The 19843-nt window shown below is 49.2% G+C and overlaps 1 protein-coding gene across 1 annotated transcript; it reads right to left on the reverse strand.

Moving 5' to 3' along the window:
- Positions 1-3609: 3609 nt before the first annotated feature.
- Positions 3610-17488, reverse strand: PLAUR (plasminogen activator, urokinase receptor). The gene is made up of 7 exons (XM_026014128.2): positions 17362-17488; positions 15017-15127; positions 13927-14070; positions 7933-8091; positions 7217-7351; positions 5503-5649; positions 3610-4157 (listed from the first exon to the last, which is right to left on the reverse strand). Exons 1-7 carry the CDS (start codon positions 17417-17419, stop codon positions 3904-3906), a joined length of 1008 nt encoding a protein of 335 aa, XP_025869913.1. The 5' UTR covers positions 17420-17488; the 3' UTR covers positions 3610-3903.
- Between the last annotated feature and the right edge of the window lie 2355 nt (positions 17489-19843).

Genomic DNA, 19843 nt, shown 5'->3' on the forward strand with positions numbered 1-19843 from the left:
CTCATGAATAAATAAATAAAATCTTAAAAAAAAAAAGTAAGACATTTACCCAACTGCACCACCAAGGCACCTCCCCCCACCACCCCACCTTTTTCCTTTTTAACAGAATCTTGATTTTGTTCAGGTATCTACCTTTCTTTAGTAGCCAGATGATGTGAGGGAAGCCTCAGCAGTGGGGTCTGAATATATGTGCTCAATATTGTGGTTCTATGCCCCCCTCCAGTGATTGTTGTAGGCATAGGTGTATGAAACACGTCAGGCAAATAAAATGTGAGAGCAAGTCAGCTTGGAATTGTTGGCTTAATCTTTCTTTGTTTTAAAAAAAAGAGGCCCAAGAAGAGATGGCCTTTTGTTATTGCCTCTGAATGTGGGTGTGATGTCTGGAATTGCAGCGGCCATCTTGGGGCCATGAGGTGGACAAGCCTGAATGGATCTTTTAGTACTTAGCGGAAGACATTGAATTAGTCAACTCAGGAACTGCCCTGACTCATGATCTCTTATCATGTAGGATAATCAATTTCTCCTTTGTTTCAACCATTTTGAGTCGGGTGTCCTGTTACATACATTCTTGGTCTCCGTATTGCCTCTGATTCATATAGAATATGTGGAGGCAGCCCTGCTTGCAGATTAAAGCATCCAAGTGATGTTAACTTTTTTAGTTGGTCCCCCATCCTGTGGTAAGATCTCTCACACAGAGGCTGCTTTCCCAGCTCCGGCTGAGTGGGCTGTATACCATGAAAACTGCAAGAGCAGTGGATGCTTGTTCACAACCTGAACAACTGTACCAGCTTCCTGACTTAGATGTGAACCTCCCTGGCTGTAGCAGAGGGGGTCAGAGGCAGAGGCCTGACCCAAACTAGACCCCATCGGAGTCTGTCTGCTAGCTACAATTTTAGAGCTGGGACACTAGGGGTTCTTGGTACTTGACATTTCAAGGGCATATTTGGCTACTCTGGGTGAAGCAGAAGGGGGTCTGCGGAGAGACAGAAAAATAAAGTAGAAGCCCACAAGGGAAGCTACACATTTAGAGAGAGACAGAGACACAGAGAGATTCTGAAAAAGGGAGACAACCTTGATTTCACACAGCTTTTCAATTCTGTTTCTTGTCCCTGGTGAGGCCCAGAGAACTAGCTCTTGCTTGGATTCTAAACTTCCAATAACGTTGTCGTTTTGCTTAAGTCAGCTTAAACGGATTTTATTTCTTGCAACCGAAATCCCTGAACAAAATCTTGGGAACCGTTAATGATGAGGTCCTGATCACAAGCTCTGGAGTAGAACATTGTGAGAAAAGTATCCTGAGCCTCGATAGCTGCTGTGAGACATCGAGGGGCATGTATTTCAAACCTCTGATCCTTACCGGAGGGCATGCTGGGAGGTGTAATCCTAGTGCCCAATCTCTGCCACAGGGTCTCATGGGAGATGCAGTCCATTCTTGGTGTAAGGCATCATGGGAAATGTATTCCTAGCCTCCAGTCTCTGCTGGAGGGCATCGTGGTGGATGTCTGTGATCCTAGCCTCCAACCCCTGTGGGAGGGAATCATAGGAAAGGTGAAACTGCCCTCAATTTTAATTGTAGAGCTGCTCAGAAAATGTTCTCTTGGCCTCATCTCTGCTGTAGGGCATCATGAGAAATACAGCCCTTGCCTGGTTTTTGTTGTAAGATACCATAGAAGATGTGCTCCTTCCTTCCCTCCCTCCCTCCCTTCCTTCATTCCTTCTTTCCTTCCTTCTTCCTTTCTTAATTACCTGCCATGTTCCAGGCATTATTCATTTAGGTACTGCGAATACAGTAGTAGTAAGCAAATAAAGGTCTTGCCCTTTATGGAGATTATAGTGGGGAGAGTTAGCTAAATACCAAACGAATGGCTACTCCCGCTAACCATTGCCGCATAACAAAATGCCCCCAAACTCAGTGGTGTGAAACCGTAACCTTTTTTAGGACTCTATGGGTCAGGGATTTGAGCAAGGCACAGCAGGATCAGTGCATATCTGCTCTACAATGGACTGGGGCCCAAATGGGCTGGCTGGAACAGCTGGAGGTGAGTGGGATGGTTTACTTGGGGCCATATATCTGAAACCTTAGTTCTGGCTGCTGGCCCGTGTTGTGGATTGAACTGTGTCCCCTCACCTTGCCCAATACATTGAAATTCTAACCCTTAGGACCTATGAATGTGACCTTATTGGAAATTAAGTCTTTGCAGGTGGGATTAAGATGAGGTCACATTGGATTGGAGGGGGGGGGGGCTCTCAATCCAATGATTGGTATCCTTATTAGGAGAGAGAAAGATTTGGAGCCACACAGCCACATTCACTGAGAAGAAGGCCATGTGATGAGGGAAGGAGAGATTGGAGTAGCATGACTGCAAGCCCAGGAACATCAAGAATTGTCAGCAGCCCCCAGAAGCTAGGACGAGGCCAGGAAAGATTCTTCCCTAGAGAATTTAGAAAGAGCATGGCACTGCCAACACCTTGATTTCAGACTTCTAGCATCCAGAACTCTGAGAGAATACATTCCTGTTGCCAGAAGCCACCTAGTTTGAAATTTTGTAGTTATTGCAGCAGTCCCAGGAAACAAAGACAGCTGGGCTTCCTGATTCTCCTGCACATTACACCTGCTGAGGTTGGGATGTCTGGGGTCTCTCCTTGGCCCACTGGTCTGGTGTCTCGGCTGAGATGGCTGGAACATCTGGGGCTCCCTCCACATATGGCATCCATGCATCAGGAGCGTGGGTGTCCCCAGAGCATGGCAGTCTCAGTGCAGGAGGAGTTTTACATGGCAGCTGGTTTTCCCAGGGCCGGTTTCCCAAAGCCTGGACCTAGAACATGGCACAGCTTGATTTCCACCACATTCTATTGATCAAAGCAGTCACAGAGCCACTCGTGTTCAAGAGGTGGAGATGCTAGGCTCACCTCTTTAAGCCACCCCAATGACCATGGATGATATGTGATTTGAGGAGGTCCTAAAAAGAAACCCCTGTCCTTTACCTGCCCCGATATACCACGGAAGATGCCTTATCCTTTTCTTCATTAACCATAGGGTCCTGGGAAATGTAATATTGTCTCTATGGGCTTGTCTCAGCGAATCAGAGGAAACATGAAGTCCTCAATACTGTGCCCCATGAGTGCCATTGAAATGATAGTTCTGGTTTTTTCTTAGTCTGATGGCATCCTAGGAAAAATAGCCTAGCCTTTATCTCTTGCCACCAGGGCACCAGGGAAAATGTAGTCCTGTCCTTCCTTCTTCCTTACTGCAGGGCCTCCAGGGAATTCTGGCCATCAGATTATCCCTCTCATTTATCTCAGGTCTCAGAGACCCCCCAGGAAATGCAGATGCCTCTCCTTAGAACAACAAAGTAGTCTTGACCTTTGGAGCTGGGGAGAAGAGACTGGAAAGTTAGTGCTTGGGTAAGTGAACTGGAGCCCAGAAATAGGAGGGCAATGTGGAGGTGGCTTAGGTGGAGGCCCACCTAGAACTGCTCCCAAGGCTGGGGGCCAACTGCTTGGGTTCTACAATGTGAACCCTAATCCCAGGAACTGGATGAAAGGTACCCCCCCATTAATCCTTGCAAAGATTGATGCTAGGGAGGAGGGAAGATCGGGCCTTGTTCATTGGTATAAAAATCTTTATTTAAGTATAAAATATTAAATAAAACAAATATTAATTAATAATAACAACAACGGTGCAACACTGCTAACATAATAAACCTCTCTTGCTGGCCTGCGGTCTTTCTTCAGCTTTTCTCTCCTGGTTCTGCAACTCTGTGAGACAGGTGTCTTAACGGCTGGGAAAACAGACCCAGAGAGGGTGGCACACTGGCCTGAGGTCACACAGCAAGTCTGCAGGGCTGGGAGCTGAGGGCAGCTGACCTCCCTGGATCCAGCCAGGGTAGGGGGAGTGGGGATTCAGGTCCAGAGAAGAGTGCCTCCCCATAGTCTGGCAGTTAGCAGCAAGGTGACGGTGAGGCTGAGGTGGGCAGGACCAGGCCGGGGGGCACCGCCTATGCGAGGCTGGTGATCCAGGATCGGGTGGTTACAGCTGTTCCCAGTACAGCATGAGACATTGAGATGGGTCATGCTGAAGGCTTCAGCCACGTGGAGACTCTGGCACCATGAGGGGGTCGCACAGCCTCGAACTGTGTAGCTCGGGTTGCCCAGCCCTGAGGAGAGAGAAGACTGCGTGAGACTCCCAGCTCCTGGGGCTGGGCCTGCAGTGCTCACTGGGTGACATGCCACCTTGTGGTGGATGCCACCCGAAGAAAGCGACAGTTTCAAGTGTGGTCCCTCAGACCCTTTTGGGGGGAACCAATAAGTCAAAACTACTCTCATAATAATGCTAAAGCATCATTTGACTTTTCCACTCTTGTAAGTGCACAGTGGGTTTTCCAGAAACCCTGGGACATGTGACCTCCAGCTGACTGAATGCAGAGCCCGATATGAGGATTCAGCTGTCTTCTATTGAGCCGGACATTAAAGAGATTTGCAAAATAGTAGAACAATGCTGGTCTTCTTGTTAAATGTTTCCATTTTGGAGACTTATTTTTTTTCTAGTAAAAAATATGTTCACATGGAATGAGGTTTTATTTTATATTTATATTTTATTATATTTATCTTTTCTATAACCCACTGGAAAACCCACATGGAGTGGGGTTTTATTTTATATTTTATATTTAAAATAAATTAATAGGGATGCCTGGGTGGGTCAGTAGGTTAAGTGTCCAACTCTTGGTTTTAGCTCAGGTCATGAGATCAAGCTCCGTGTCCGGCTCCACACTGGGTATGAAGCCTGCTTAAAATTCTCTCTTCCTCTCCTTCTGCCCTCTCTCCCTCCCCTACTCACAGGTTCTCTCTCTCTCTCTAAAAATAAAAAATAATAAATTAATAATTAATAAAAAAACATCTCTTAAGATACCTCAGTTTTAACTCCTGATGCAGTAAATATCTATAGATATAACTGACATAAGTAATAATTTTTAAAAGCACAAAAGAGTTTTGAGATGAAAAGGTGTGACAATCACTGGAGTGGGGAGACATGCCTGGGATGGCCCAGGATGGAAGCCCGGATGTCTGTGAAGTCCCATTGCTTGTGGGAAGTCCCATGCCCAGAGAAGTCCACATTTCTGTTGCTGAAACACCTGCTTCTTCTTCTTCTTCTTCTTCTTCTTCTTCTTCTTCTTCTTCTTCTTTTTTAAGACTTTGTTTACTCGTGAGAGAGGCAGACACATAGGCAGAGGGAGAAGCAGGCTCCCTGTGGGGAGCCCGATGTGGGACTCATCCCAGGACTCTGGGATCACGACCTGAGCCAAAGGCAGATGCTCAACCACTGAGCCACCCAGGCGCCCCAAACACCCCCTTCTTAATGAAGTCCTAATTCCTGATGACACTTTGCACCCCCGTGAAGGAAGGCCTCTCTTTCCCACAGGAAGACCCACCTCAGCAAAGTCAACCTCTAGCCGACAACCCCTGCCCACAAGCATCCTCTCCCAGCCTTCTAGAAGGGCTCACCATTAGTGCCCGTGGCGTCCAGACATTGATTCATGGGGCCTCGGCAGGCAATCAAGGAAGTCTCTTCGGAGGAACAACCATGGGTGCTGTTCCCCTCACAGCCGTAACACTGGAGGCCGTTCAGAGGCAGGTTTTGAAGCTCCAGGACTTGGAAGGAGACAAGCGACACAGAAACCAAGGAAATTAGTCTGGGGGTGTGGGCAGCGGAGGGGTGGAGGGGTGTCCTTCCTTCTGTTACCCTCCCCTAGAACTGTCAGCTCGCAGCTTGAGATGTCATGGAGCCACCTTGTGGTCAGGCCTTGGAATGGCACTGTCTTCTGGGGGGTTCTTTCTAGAACCTGTGAGAGAAATCCCACCTGCCGGCTCCTCCTCAGGCCCTATCTGACCAGGCGAGCAGCTGTGGAGGACGAAACAGTCCCTGCCCTACAGCACTGACCACTTAGAGCGACATTGTCCAATATGGTGGCCACTAGCCACGTGCGCTTGTTTACATTTACGCTGAAATGAATTCACATTAACTAAAATTCAAAATTCAGTTCCCATTGCAAGTGCTCAATGGCCATACGAGTTGGTGGCTACCATATTGGACAGTACAGATGTAGAACATTTCTATCGCCGTGGAAAGTTCTGTTGGACGGTACTGGTTTACAGAGGCAGAATATCACGAAGGAGCGAGATTATAGTGGAGGGGAGGGACAGGGAGTGTTTCCCTGAGGACGAAATTTAAATCCAAGACCTAACAAATGAGAAGAAGCCAGCCAGGTAAACTCGTGGGGGAGTCGTGTTCCCGGTGGAGGGTACCTCGTGTGCAAAGGCCACGAGGCAGGATGGAGTTTGGCAGTTGCAGAAACTCAGTGTAGATCGTCAGGCAGACGGGTGCCGGATTACAGAGCACAGGAGGGTCTTTGGATTTTATTTTGAGAGCAAGAAGTGGCTGCAGTGCTTGAGGATGGAGAGTGACATGCTCTGGCTGACATTTTTTTTAAACATTTTTATTTATCTACTTATGAGAGAGAGAGAGAGAGAGAGAGAGAGAGAGAGAGAGGCAGAGACACAGGCAGAGGGAGAAGCAGGCTCCATCCAGGGAGCCCAACGTGGGACTCGATCCCGGGTCTCCAGGATCAGGCCCTGAGCTGAAGGTGGCGCTAAACCGCTGAGCCACCTGGGCTGCCCTCTGGTTGACATTTTTAAGAAATCACCCTTGCAGGGCACGCCTGGGTGGCTCAGTGGTTGAGATTCTGCCTTTGGCTCAGGTCGAGATCCCGGGGTCCTGGGATTGAGACCCGCAACAGGCTCCTCATCAGGAGCCTGCTTCTCCCTCTGCCTGTGTCTCTGCCTTTCTCTCTGTGTCTGAATAAATACATAAAATATTTTTGAAAATCACTCTTGCTGCTCTGTTGAGCATTGGCTTGTAGGAGGCAAGAGTGGAAGCAGAGGGACCAGCGAGAAGGTTATTGCAACAATCTAGGCAAGAGCCCCTGGTGGCATGGACCAGGGCACTGAGCAGTGGAAAAATTCAAGGAAGTATAAAGTTCTTGGCAAAGGTTTGGTGGCCTCATTGAATTCCCACACAAGCCTTCTTTGAGGAGGGGCTTTCAGAAGAGAGAGAGACCTAGAGAGGAAGGGGTGGCCTGTGAGTGAGTGAGTGGCAGTAGCCCGGGTACACCTCTGTCCCGACCCCAGACCTCACTCCGTGTGGTCCCCCGCCCCTCACCTGGGCCCGCATTGCATTTGGTGGTGTTGCAGCACCGCAGGAAGTGGAAGGTGTGGTTGTTGTGGAAGCCGGTGGGGCCTGGGCAGCCCGGGAGGTTGCCACAGCCGCGGGTGTGGTGCTCATCCCTTGGACTGTCTGTCGGGGGCAGAGGAGAGAGGGAGGTCAGATTGTTCAGGGGCTGAGACTGGCTTTGTCCACCACCGCACCAGTCATCTGTCCATTTCCTGCCTCACTGTTCACTATAGGAGCCTTGTTTTATTTGGGGGCAGCCATATATCGAGCCAAAAAACACATTTTCCAGCCTCCACAGGTATAATCATGTAGCTAAGTCCTGGCCAATATGATATAAATAGAAGACTTCATGAGACTTCCAGAAAGGAGAACCCTCACAAAAGGAGGGGTGTCTACTTTTTGTCCCTCTTCCTCTTTCTCCTTCCTGGAACTTGGACATGAGGCCTGGAGCTCTGGTGGCCATCTTGGACAATGAGGCAATCTTGAGAATGGAAGCCAATATACAAGCAACATGAAGGTATCTGGGTTCCTGGTGACAGTAGAACTGTCCTGTGGCTCAGGACTTTTTATCATGGGACTTTTTTGTGTGTGACAGAACTAACTTTCTACCTTGCTTAAATACTTGTTATTCTGGGGTCATCGTTAAGGGTGGCTTTGGGGTGGAACAAAGCAGGGAGGAGGAGCTGCTGGCAGGAAGAGCTCACCTTCCAGGCCCCTGTGGGTCACCACTTCCACACACTGTTCTGTAGGGCTGCGGCATTGCAGGCTCTGGTCCCAGCCCCTCTCACAGCTCAGATCTGAGGAGCCGCAGGAAACACATTCGAGGTAACGGCTTCGGGTTCGGGGAAAGGTGGAAACCCGACCTGTTCGGGGAGAGGCGGGATGGTGAGACTCCATGAGAGAGTTCGGGAAATCTAGCCCCCTTGAAGGCTCACCTTAGCATCAATTCCTCCTAATCTCACCTTGCAGTCAATCATCAAAGCCTTGCCCATCCCACCTCCTGTATCTTTCTAGCATTCATCCCCTCCATCCCCAAGACCAGGTCAGAATTCCTTCAACACCAGCTTCCTTCCTGGCCTCCTGCTTTTCATCCTTGCCCCTGACCCCACCCACTGCATCCCCACATGACCCTAGAAGGATGTTTCTAATACTCAAATCTAATCCTGCCTCTGCTCTGTTCAAAACCCCTCCATGGGGATCCCTGGGTGGCGCAGTGGTTTGGCGCCTGCCTTTGGCCCAGGGCGCGATCCTGGAGACCCGGGATCGAGTCCCACGTCGGGCTCCCGGTGCATGGAGCCTGCTTCTCCCTCTGCCTGTGTCTCTGCCTCTCTCTCTCTCTCTGTGACTATCATAAGTAAATAAAAATAATAAAAAAAAAACCCCTCCATGGCTCCCCAGTGCCCTCGAATAAAATCCAAGCTACTCAGTGTGGCATTCAAGGCCAATCGACATCTGGGCCCGGGCTACCTCTCCTGCCCATCTCCCTCCACTAACCCTTCAGATTCTACTCCCCATGACCGCCCACATTCTCTGAATGTACTTGCTGACTGGCATCCAGCCTTTGCCAGGAACACGCTTCCTTGGCCCCTTACTTTCCCTGTCTCCTCCTACTCATTCATTCTTCAGGCATCATCTCAAATTTCACCTCTTCTGAGAAGTGCTCCCTGACCTCCGAGGCTGGATCAGATGCCCCTCTGGGCTCCCCAATCCCAGCCATGCCCACTTTGGGTCATCCCTGTCTGACTGGACTCTGAGCCCTGGGGGTAGGACCAGGGCTGTCCTGATCATTACCGTGTCCCAACACCACCCAGCACAGGGCCAGGGCCAGTGCCAGGGCCAGAAAAGACACTCAGTAAATATTTGTTAAATGAATGAATGAATAATTGCTTAAAACCCTGCTATTGCTCCCTGTGGTCGCCAATCTCCAAGAAGGCCCACTGGTAGGCATGCTCCCTGGTAGGCATGCACAAAGAATAGGGCTGACCTGTGTCATTAATGGGATATTGTGGAAATGACCGCGTATGACTCCTGTGCTAGATCATAAAAGGCGTCAAACTTCTTCCTGGCTCTCTCTTGGATTACTTGGTCTGGAGGGAATCCAGCTGTCATGTGGTTAGGACACTTAAACACCCCGTGGTGAAGTCTACGTGGCAAGGAGCTGAGGCCTTTGTCCAAGCCACAGAGCAGACCATCCATGTGAGTAAAGCTCCCTCGGGAGCCTTCCAATGACTGTAGTTCAGCTGTCCTCTTGACTGCAGCCTCATGAAAGATCTAGAACCACCTACTTAAGCCACTTCCAGATTCTTGAGCTTTCAGAAACTTTGTGAAATAATACATGCTCATTTTTGTTTTAAGTTTTGGGACAATCTATAATGTGGTGATAGATAATTAATACACTACCTGATTATGTCAGGGATCCAAGCCTCATTTGGTTGGTTTGTGATAACTCTACCTCTCACACCTGCTGGTCCAGGCCAAGTGGATGAATTATTTTTCCCTGGAAACACTATAGTCATTCCTCTGGCCAGGCCTTGGCTCACACCATTCCAAAGCCTGGCATGCCCTCCTTCCTGACCCCATATATCCAGCTGAGTTGGGGCCAAGTCTTACATAAGGGAGAGGGCAGTCCCAGCTACTCTCTCAACTGGCAGGCCAGCTGCTGGAATTAGGTGAATCATTCAACATCCAAAGCCAAATCTTCCCCAACCCTAAAGAAAATAAGTAAAATGCCAACAACTCATGTCTTCTCACATGAGTTTCCATGAAAATGAAAACACAAATTGCCATCACTACCATCATACCACCCTTGGGTTGCCTTGTGAACTCTTCTTCTTATGTCACTCTTCTAAATGTGGATGATCCTCATTATTTTGTCTTAGGCCCTTTTCATTTCTCGTGATGCACACTTTCTCCCATGGGGATGTTATCCATTTACCTGGCTTCATTTCCACATGTCTGCTGGGAACTCACTGCAGGCAGGACTTCTCTCTGAGCTCCACACCTGTACACTCATTTGCCTCTTGGTGGCCCTCTGGCCATCTCTCAAACACCTGGAGTCTCTACATGCCCCCAAGGAAGCTTTCCATTTTCTCCATCTTCTCCAAACTTGTCCTTGTCTCCTGAATCCCATATCTCTGAGGTGGTCCCATTCAGTCTCCCAAAGCAGAAACCTGGCAGGTTCCTTCATCCTCCACATCTAAGCATCAATCTGAAGACTTCTACTGACCTGTCTTCTAGTTCTTTAATCCTTTTCCTTCATTGCTTCTGGTCTTCATTAAGTACATCTATTGAGTTCTTTTTTTTTTTTTTAAAGCCTATGTAGTTTTTTTTTTTAATTTTTATTTATTTATGATAGAGAGAAAGAGAGAGAGAGAGAGGTAGAGACACAGGCAGAGGGAGAAGCAGGCTCCATGCTCTGGGAGCCCAAAGTGGGATTCGATCCCGGGTCTCCAGGATCACGCCCTGGGCCAAAGGCAGGCACCAAACCGCTGTGCCACCCAGGGATCCCCATCTATTGAGTTCTTAATATCAGTCCGTATTCTGTGTTTCCTGTTTGACTCTTTTAAAAAATGGGACCCACATTTCTGCTAAAACTTGTCCTTTCCTCTATTTTTTTGGACTATATTGATCATGGCTATTTTAAATTTTCCTGTTTAATAACTCCACTATCTGAATCATTATGAGTCTGTTTCTACTATTGGATTTTTCTCTAGGTTTCTAGTTTATTGGTCCTTTTAATTTTCTTTGGGATGCTTTGTAAATTTTTATTAGATTCCAGGCATCCAAATGAAAACTTGTAAAGGCTCTAAATAATGTTATTTTCTTCCCAAGAACGTCAGGTTTTCTTCTCGCTGAAGATCAGGTGTAGGTGTTTTTAGGGCTGGTCTCTTTTAGTTTTGCCCTTATGCCTAGGGTATGGTCTCAGAGGAAAGCTTGGGATGGTTACCAAGGCCTCTCTCTCCAACTTGGCAACTTTGGTTTCCCCAGCATCATATGCCTGCTGGAATCCTCGTTCAATTCTGTCGCTTCCCAGATACTATTTTCTGCTGAGTTTCTTGGAGTCTCACCCTCTGCATATATGGCTTGCCAGGAAATCTGCAGATTTGGGGACTCCCTTTTCTGTGGTTCCATTTGTTCCAGGATTCCACCTTTCATTTTCCAGACACTCTGGCAACCCTAGACTCTAACCCCTGTCTTCTCAGTCTAGCAATGATCTCTCTTATTTGGGTTTTATTTCCCCTTCACAGTAGTGAATTGGGAAGTGCACTCAAGGATTAAGCCAGCTTTCCACGGAACTCAGTTTCTGTACTTCTTTTATTTCAAAGATTGTAGCACTGCAAGTTCCTCTCTTCATCAGCTGCTCTCCACTGACCTCAAGTAATTGTTTATCATGTGTCTAGCTTTTCTTTCATTGGCAGATTAGTTTGATACATGTGACTCCATCATGACCAGAATTGCAAACCCACCCCCATGTCTAATCCACCAAGTCCTGCTCATCTACCTGCTAAATAGTTCTTGAAATCCACTCATTTCTCTCCATGTGCAGGGTTGACATTCTAATGCATTCACGCTCTTCTTCATCTGGACAGCCTTACCCACCTCCAAGTTGGACTGCCCTCATCTACTTTTCCTCCATCATTGCTTTCCTCTGAGGTCAGAATAATTTGTTCAAGAATACAAATCTGATCATGATACTCTCTGCTTAAAACCCTTTTATGGCCGAGGCACCTGGATGACTCAGTCGGTTGTGTGTTAGACTCTTGGTATCCACTCAAGTCATGATCTCATTATTGTAGGATCAAGCCCCTTCACCCCTGCCCTGCACTCAATGGGGAGTCTGCTTGAGATTCTCTTTTTCCTTCTTCCTCTGCCCCTCCCCCTGCTCATGCTCTCTCTCTCTCGCTCTCTCTCTCAAATAAATAAAAGAATCTTAAAAGAAAAAAAAAAACCCACAAAACCCTTGGGGCACCTGGGTGGTTCAATTGGTTAAGCGTCCAACCTCATGATTTCAGCTTAGGTCATGATATCATGGGTCATGATATTGAGCTCTGAGTTGGCCTCTTCATTCAGCCAGCTGGGTGTCTGCTTGAGATTCTCTCCTTCTGCCCCTCCCCGCCACTCTCATACTTATGGGCTCTCTTGCTCTCTCTTTCTAAAATAAATAAATAAATCTAAAAAACAAACAACCAAAAAATCCTTTTATGACCTCCCACTGTTGCCTGTATGGTCTATATTCCTCACCACAGCCTAGAAGGCCCTGTGTACTATGACCCTGCCAATTTCACCAGCTCCTGTTGCCTTGTTTTATCCCTTTCTCCAGCCACATCACTTTCATCTACCTCTGGGCTCTTGTGTCTGTTGATTTTCCTAAAAAACTCTTTCCATTGTCTTTTTAACAGTCTTACTCCTACTCATCCCTCAAGATGCAGCTTAGTCATTGCTTCCTGTAGGAAAACTTCCTTGACCCAAGTACAGTTTCTCCCCTAGGGTCCCACAGCCCCTACTCTTCATCCATCTCAGCCCTGATCACTCTGGCCTCTGTCTCCCTTATCTCAGTCATGAAAATTCTGGACTGTACTTCCCAACTACAGCTCTGACCCCTCTAAGACCAGAGAGCTCATGGTTCTGATCCCTCTGCCTGTGCTTCCCATCCTGGTTCTGACTAATCTGAGCAGTCAATGTCTGGTGATGGGTCTGTCACTCCTATTCCCACCCTACTGGACTGTAAGCCCATGGTAAGGCCCAAAGCTAACTTGGTCACTTCTGTATCCCAGTTTCACATAAATACAGGATGTGGTTTAACTAACTATTCTGGTCACCACAAACAGGGTAAAATGGCCTTAGAAACGGTGGGGGGGGGGAGCTGTGGGGCACCTGGATCGCTCAGTGGTGGAGTGTCTGCCTTTGGCTCAGGTCATGATCCCAGGGTCCTGGGATCAAGTTCTGCATCAGGCTCCCCGTGGGAAGTCTGCTTCTCCCTCTGCCTATGTCTCTACCTCTCTCTGTGTGTCTCTCATGAATAAATAAATAAAATATTCAAAAAGAGAAAAGAAATGGGGGGGCTGATATTGCTTTACCACTTACTACATTACCAAACTGACAGTTGCTTTCTCAAGCTTGCTGTTGGACCCCTGACCACTCCCAACTCTCTCTGTAGAACCCCATGCCTCCAAGATCCATCAGCTACAGCGAGGGCTGTGGGATTCTTCTGATTGGTCAATATCTTCTGCATTGACTGATATTGTTAAATATTTTTAATATTTTCTATGATTAGGAGAATCACTTAGACTTGATTATCAGTACTTCCCTTAAGCACATCTAACAAAAAGATGAAGCTGTGCCCTCTCTCTTGTCATTTCCTTGATAATAAACATCTGATTCAGTCTCTGCCAGAGAAAGTTTGAGGTCAGGATGGATGAACAAGAAATAGTGCAAACGTAGGTGCTCTGTTTACTGACGTCATTGTGACTGGTTTGGTCTTAACCAATTTCCTTCCTTACCAGGCTCAGAAAGAGGAATCCGAATGCATGACCAAGCAACATGCATCCATGCTTCCCACCCTCTCCTGTGGAAACTGGAGAATTTGAGCTTTTCTAAGTCTTTTTGTTAAACTGACATTTGAGAGTTGGGGCTGGTGGGGAGACAGTCAGGAGGATGATGAGTACGGGGTTGGGGATGGTGAGGGCTGCCCAACTCACCAGAGGTGGGTTGGTTGCACAAGTTGGTCCCACATACGGCTTCCGTAAGAGTGATGATCTTCATGCCTGTCCGATAGCTCATGGTCCTGTTGCTCTTCTCTGGGTGGGTACAGCCTCTCTCCACCACCTCCAGCTCATCACCATCTGTGAGGAATGTGTCTTTGTCATCCCAAAGGCTCCCCCAGGCCCAACCAGCCTCTGACACTCCTGACCATAAGGTCACCCACTTCTGGGGCTGATCCTTGCCAGGCCTCTGCTCTTGGATCCAACTGTCTTCCCTCCTCATCCTCCCATCACAGGGGGCCTACCATCTTTTAGTGGCCACACTATCACTGAGGCCGACTGGATCCATCTACCCCTCTCTCCCAGCTTAAATTTGAAAGATACAGTTAAAGTCTTATGTTCATCTCCCTAAATCCCATTCCCCTTATGCCCTGTCCAGAAGCAAGCACTGGTGTAGGTAATTTCCACACTAGATATGCATAACAATGTATACTATTATTTATAATATACTATTAATTATTTATTGTATATTGTTATATACTATTTATATGAAAAGGTACCATATCCTGCAACATGTTATTTTTTTTTTCTCTTAACCTGATGTTTTTGAGATGTATCCACTTTAATATCTACAGCTCAAGTTCCTTCATTTAAATTGCTGTGGAGCATTCCACTGTGTGATTATACCATAATGTTTTTCCTCTGCTGATGACTAATCCATACCACAAACATGATTGCTAAGAATATTCTTATACATGTGTCCCTGGGCATGTATGTCTGAGGTTCTTCGGGGTTTCTATACTCCTAGGAAATTAAACTGCTGTCTCTAGGGTATGCTAATCTTCATCTGCACTAGATATTGCCAAATTGCTCTGTGCAGTGGATGCACCAATTTGTCCCCATTAGCAGGGTCTGCAGCTCCACAACCTCATCCATCCCAGCACTGTCAGAGTTTTAAATGCTTGTCAAACTGGTAGGTATGAAATTGGATCTCCTTGTCTTTTTTGTCTGCATTTCTCTGATTACTGGTGAAATAAGGTTTCTTGGTCACTTGAGTTCCCTGTTGCTCTGTAGAGGGGGAGCCCACCTTCCCATATGCGCATGATCGTGGTCCTGCAGAGGTCCTGGCCAGGGGTACACTCTTCCACCTGGCACTTCCCAGTATTCCCACACAGCATGCACTGCAGGCTCCAGGAGACTGGGTGGGGAAGAGGAAAGAGAGGAGAGATTGTTACAGCTCCATGCCGCGATCTCCCCCTGCCCCCTTCATGCCCCAACACTAGGACCAAGTATCCAGGCCTTGGGTGCTCAGGTTCGCGCTCCACATTCTTCCCGCCCCCCAGTTCCAACACTGGGTTCGGGTCAGCAGTACTTCCGGTCTATCTCTAGCCCAACGTTTTATCTACACCCCCTACCATAAAGCTCTATACCCTCTCATAATCCTTCCCTAAAGTTCTGTCCTGGCTCATTTTCCCTTGAATTCTGTATCAGCGCGCGGCCTACCCTGAATCCAATCCCACCCTCTTTGTGGATTGGGACGTTATAGCCCAGCTCCAGTTTAGATCCTTTCCCCCACCCCACTGGCCTACGGTCTATTCTGCTTCACAAAGTCTCCTAAGGGTGTTCTGCTCTCACTCAACTGCAACTGATCTTTACAGTCTATTCCAGTTCCCAGTGCCCCTCACTGACTGTCACCCCATTAATGCCCCCTTTCCACAGCCTCTCCCCATCGTTCTCTCCCCGCTCATCAGTCCAGGCCAAAGTTCTAACTCCGCCCATCAGCCCTGGGGAGGATCTTTTTTGTTTGTTTGTTTGCTTTTTAAAGATTTTATTTATTTATTCATGAGAGACACAGAGAGCCAGAGACATAGGCAGAGGGAGAAGCAGGTTTCCTGGAGGGAGCCCCATACAGTACTCCATCCCAGGATCCCGAGGATCACGACCTGAGCCAAAGGCCGGCGCTCAACCACTGACCACCCAGGTGCTGCACTAGAGAGGTTCTAGCCCCAACTGTAGCCTCCTCAAAGTTCTCTACTCCCCAGCTCCTCCCCCAGATTCTCCCCCCACCCACTAGCTCTTCCTGAGGTTGTCTCCCCGCCTCCACAGCTCCTCCCCCGAGGGCCTCTCCCCGCCCCCGAAGTCCTCTCCCTGCCCCCAGCCGCTCCCCAGGTCCTCTGCCCGCCCCCAGCCCCGCCCGCGAGGTCCTCTGCCCGCCCCCAGCCCCGCCCCCGAGGTCCTCTGCCCGCCCCCAGCCCCGCCCCGAGGTCATCGCCCCACCCCCAGCCCCTCCCCAGGTCCTCGCCCCGCCCACTGGCTCTTCCCGAGGTTCTCTCCCCGCCCCCAACCCCGCCCCCGAGGTCCTCGCCCCGCCCCTCCCCAGGTCCTCGCCCCGCCCACTGGCTCTTCCCGAGCTTCCAGCCCCGCCCCCAGCCCCGCCCCCGAGGTCCTCGCCCCGCCCCTCCCCAGGTCCTCGCCCCGCCCACTGGCCCTTCCCGAGGTTCTCTCCCCGCCCCCAGCCCCGCCCCCGAGGTCCTCGCCCAGCCCCTCCCCAGGTCCTCGCCCCGCCCACTGGCTCTTCCCGAGCTTCCAGCCCCGCCCAGTAGCGCCCCCCGTAGTTCTTTCTTGGCGCCCTAGCGCCGCCCCGGGCGCCTTTGCCCGCACGCCAGGCCTCCCCTGCTGCGATCCGTTGCCCCACTCCACACTCGCAGCCTTCCAGAGTCATTACTCATTCTTGGCCGCGAAAGGTCCGGAGAGCTTTCCGGGTTATTCACTGTTGAGCCGCCCCGCAAGCCCCGGCTCTCTCTCGCCCGGCCCTGACTCAGTTCCTTCTCAGTTTCTTCTCGCTTTTCAACCCTCTCCCGTACATTTTCCGAGAAAGGAGTTGGGAGGGTAGCTAGGGGAGGGCGAAAGGGAAGGGTCCTCCAGGGGCGAGCCCTGGATCCCCAGCCCCCGTCTCTGCGACTTCCGGCTCGGTCCTCGGGGTCTCTCCAGGGGCTGGGTCGGTGCGGGGACCGGGTGGTGCGGGGAGGGCGCCGGCAGAGCGGGGAGAGCCGTGGACGCCCCTGCGGGGCCAGGCTCGCACTCACTCAGGGTGGACGTAGGTCACCTCTCCACAGGGTTAAAATAGTTCGGGCCGTCGGGTTTGAAATTGCACGGAAGGAGCTTAGAGGGGCGCACGGAATAAGGGGCGCGCTCACTCCGCGGTGGCCGCTATTAACCGCCCTAGGTCCGCTCCTATTTTCTGAGCACCTACTGTTTGCCAGGTATACTGCTGTGTGCGGCTGCAGATGGCAGGAGGATTATTTTGCGAGTGGGAGGGCTGGGGACTGAGCCCTCTTCCAACTCATCAAACTCTGGGCACCCCCCTCCCGCTCGTCCCCCCTCTCCTGCGTCCCAGTTCCCAGCGCAGGCGTTTGGGCACCCAGGCCCTACCTGGAACGCAGGTCTGAAGCAACAGCCCCAGCAGCGGCAGCAGCAGCGGATGACCCATGTCTGGAAGCAGCTCCTGTCTGTGGCTCCCTGCACCGCTCGGTCTGGCCCAGGGAAGGACACAGTTTTGTGGCCCCGGGGCTCCTCCCAGAGATTTTACGAAAGAGCGAGTCAGCCCCAGATGCGTGGGTGCTTCCCCCTCCTCCCCCACTCACCCCTCCTCTTCAAACACTTCCTTTGCCAGGGCGCGGCCGGCCAGGAGTAGGGGGCTGGCTCTGCTGTGACTCATGTGGCCATGGTCACAGCTGTCTCCAGGCTGCCAAGGTGCAAATTCCGTTTCTTCTTCCTCCTGCTACGGGACCTCAGCACGGGACTAAAACTTGTCCTGGTGGAATCAGAGAGCGACACAAACCATAAGAGACTCTTAACTCTAGGAAACAAACAGGGTTGTTGGAGGGGAGGTGGGTGCGGGAATATTAGAGTACTGGGTGTTATATACAACTGATGGATCACTGAACTCTACCTCTGAAGCTAATAATACACTATATGTTAATTGAATCTAAATAAAATAAAATAAAATAAAAAACTTGTCCTGATGGGACATTTGTGGCTGATCATTAGTTATTGTTAGGATTTTTGTTAGTTTTGTCAGGAAGGGTAATGGTGTTGTGGTTACATGGGGGAAATGTCTTTATCATTAGAGATACACACTGTAATATTTGGGGGTGAAATAATGTCTCTAATTTGACTTAAAACACTTCAGTCAAGAAGTAGATATTGCTGGTATGAAAATGGTTTTGTAGTTATGTGGGAAATTGTTTTTAGTCTTTACAGACATTCACTGAAATATCTGGAGGTGAATGTCACTGATGTCTGCATTTACTTTAAAATGCTTCAGAAAAAAAAAGGAAGGCAAAATCAGTTCTATCAGGGTAACTTACATGCCATTGTCTTTTCTTCTGTGTGTTTGTAAAGGTCCTCATTAAGTTCTTTAAAAAGTGAAATAAAGGATGCCTGGGTGGCTCAGTCAGTGGTTGAGCATCTGCCTTCAGCTCAGGTCATGATCCCAGGGTCCCGGAATCGAGTCCCACATCAGGCTCTCTGCATGGAGCCTGCTTCTCCCTCTGCCTGTGTCTCTGCCTCTCTCTCTCTCTGTGTCTTTCATGAATAAATAAATATATATATTTTAAAGTGAAATAAAACATAGGGTTGCCTGGGTGGCTCAGTTGGTTAAGCGGCTGCCTTGATTTCCCCTCAGGTCATGGTCTCAGGGTGGTGAGATGGAGCTCTGCATCCTGTTCTGCATGAAGCATGGAGCCTGCTTAAGATTCTCTTTCCCTCTCCTCCCTCTGCCTCCTCACCCCTGGCTCCTACTCACATGCATTCTCTCTCATCTTCCTAAAATAAAAAAAAAAAATTAAAATAAAATGTAAAAGACAATATCCTCCAGTCTCTTCATCTCTTCATGCTTCTGACCAATTAGAGCAAATTAATGCAGGTGAAAAATGCCTGAAACAGTTGCTGGCCTACTAGGAGGGCTCAACAAATTCCTTCAGCCTTTACCAAGAACCTACTTTGTACCAGGCACCGGTTCAGGAGGAGCTGGGGACACAGCAGGAAACAAAGCAAAGTCCCTGCCCTTGACAATGAAGAGTAAACATATGTTATTTAATCTCTGGCTCAGGCAGTGATAAGTAACTTCACAGAGAATGACAAACCAGGATGTCGGAAGTAGAAAGGTATTAAGTGAGTGAAGGTTGGTTTTAGGTGAGGTGATGCTACAGGGCTTCCCTGATCAGGTGGCATTTGAGCAGAGGCTAAGTGTGGTGAGGGCAGAAGTTGGGCAGATGGTCCAAGTAGAGCTGCAGGGAGAGGCAACAGCCAGTGCAAAGGTCCTGAGGTGGCAGCGTACTGATGAGATCTAGGAACAGCAGAGCTGCCAGTGTGGCTGGAACAGAATAGGGAAGGGAGAGGGTAGTAGGCAATGAGTGAGTAGTAGCTACCTCTACACTCTAATAAGGAGTGTAGTATTGTTGTTCTTATTAATTAATTGAAGCTTTAAGGTAATAATTTTTTAAAGATGTTATTTATTTATTCATGTGAGAGAGAGAGAGATGTTATTTATTTATTCATGTGAGAGAGAGAGAGACACACAGGCAGAGGGAGAAGCAGGCTCCATGCAGGGAACCTGACGTGGGCCTTGATCCCGGGTCTCCAGGATTAGGCCCTGGGCTGAAGGCGGCGCTAAACCGCTGAGCTACCCGGGCTGCCCTAAGGTAATAATTTTAAGGTAAAGCAAGAACAATCCCAAAGAAATCCTCTCTTCTAACAGGCAGTAGAGCCTAGTGTTTGAGATGTGGAGGCTGCCACCAGACTGGGAGGGTTCAAATTCCAGCAGCTCACTACTGTGTGGGCTTGGGCAGGTTACTTAACCTCCCTGTGCATTCAGCCCCTTAACAAGTGCACGTCTCCCAGGGCTGGTGTG

Source organism: Vulpes vulpes, chromosome 1, assembly GCF_048418805.1.
Source record: "Vulpes vulpes isolate BD-2025 chromosome 1, VulVul3, whole genome shotgun sequence".
NCBI classification, from domain to species: Eukaryota; Metazoa; Chordata; class Mammalia; order Carnivora; family Canidae; genus Vulpes; species Vulpes vulpes.

What these genes read in the sequence shown, in the direction of transcription:
- PLAUR (XM_026014128.2), bottom strand. Translation starts at nt 17,419, where the DNA reads ATGGGTCATCCGCTGCTGCTGCCGCTGCTGGGGCTGTTGCTTCAGACC. An exon ending in GTGCAACCAACCCACCTCTG is followed by an intron (nt 8,092 to 13,926) that starts GTGAGTTGGGCA and finishes CTCCCCGAACAG; the next exon opens with GTCGGGTTTCCACCTTTCCC. An exon ending in GACCCACAGGGGCCTGGAAG is followed by an intron (nt 7,352 to 7,932) that starts GTGAGCTCTTCC and finishes TGCCCCCGACAG; the next exon opens with ACAGTCCAAGGGATGAGCAC.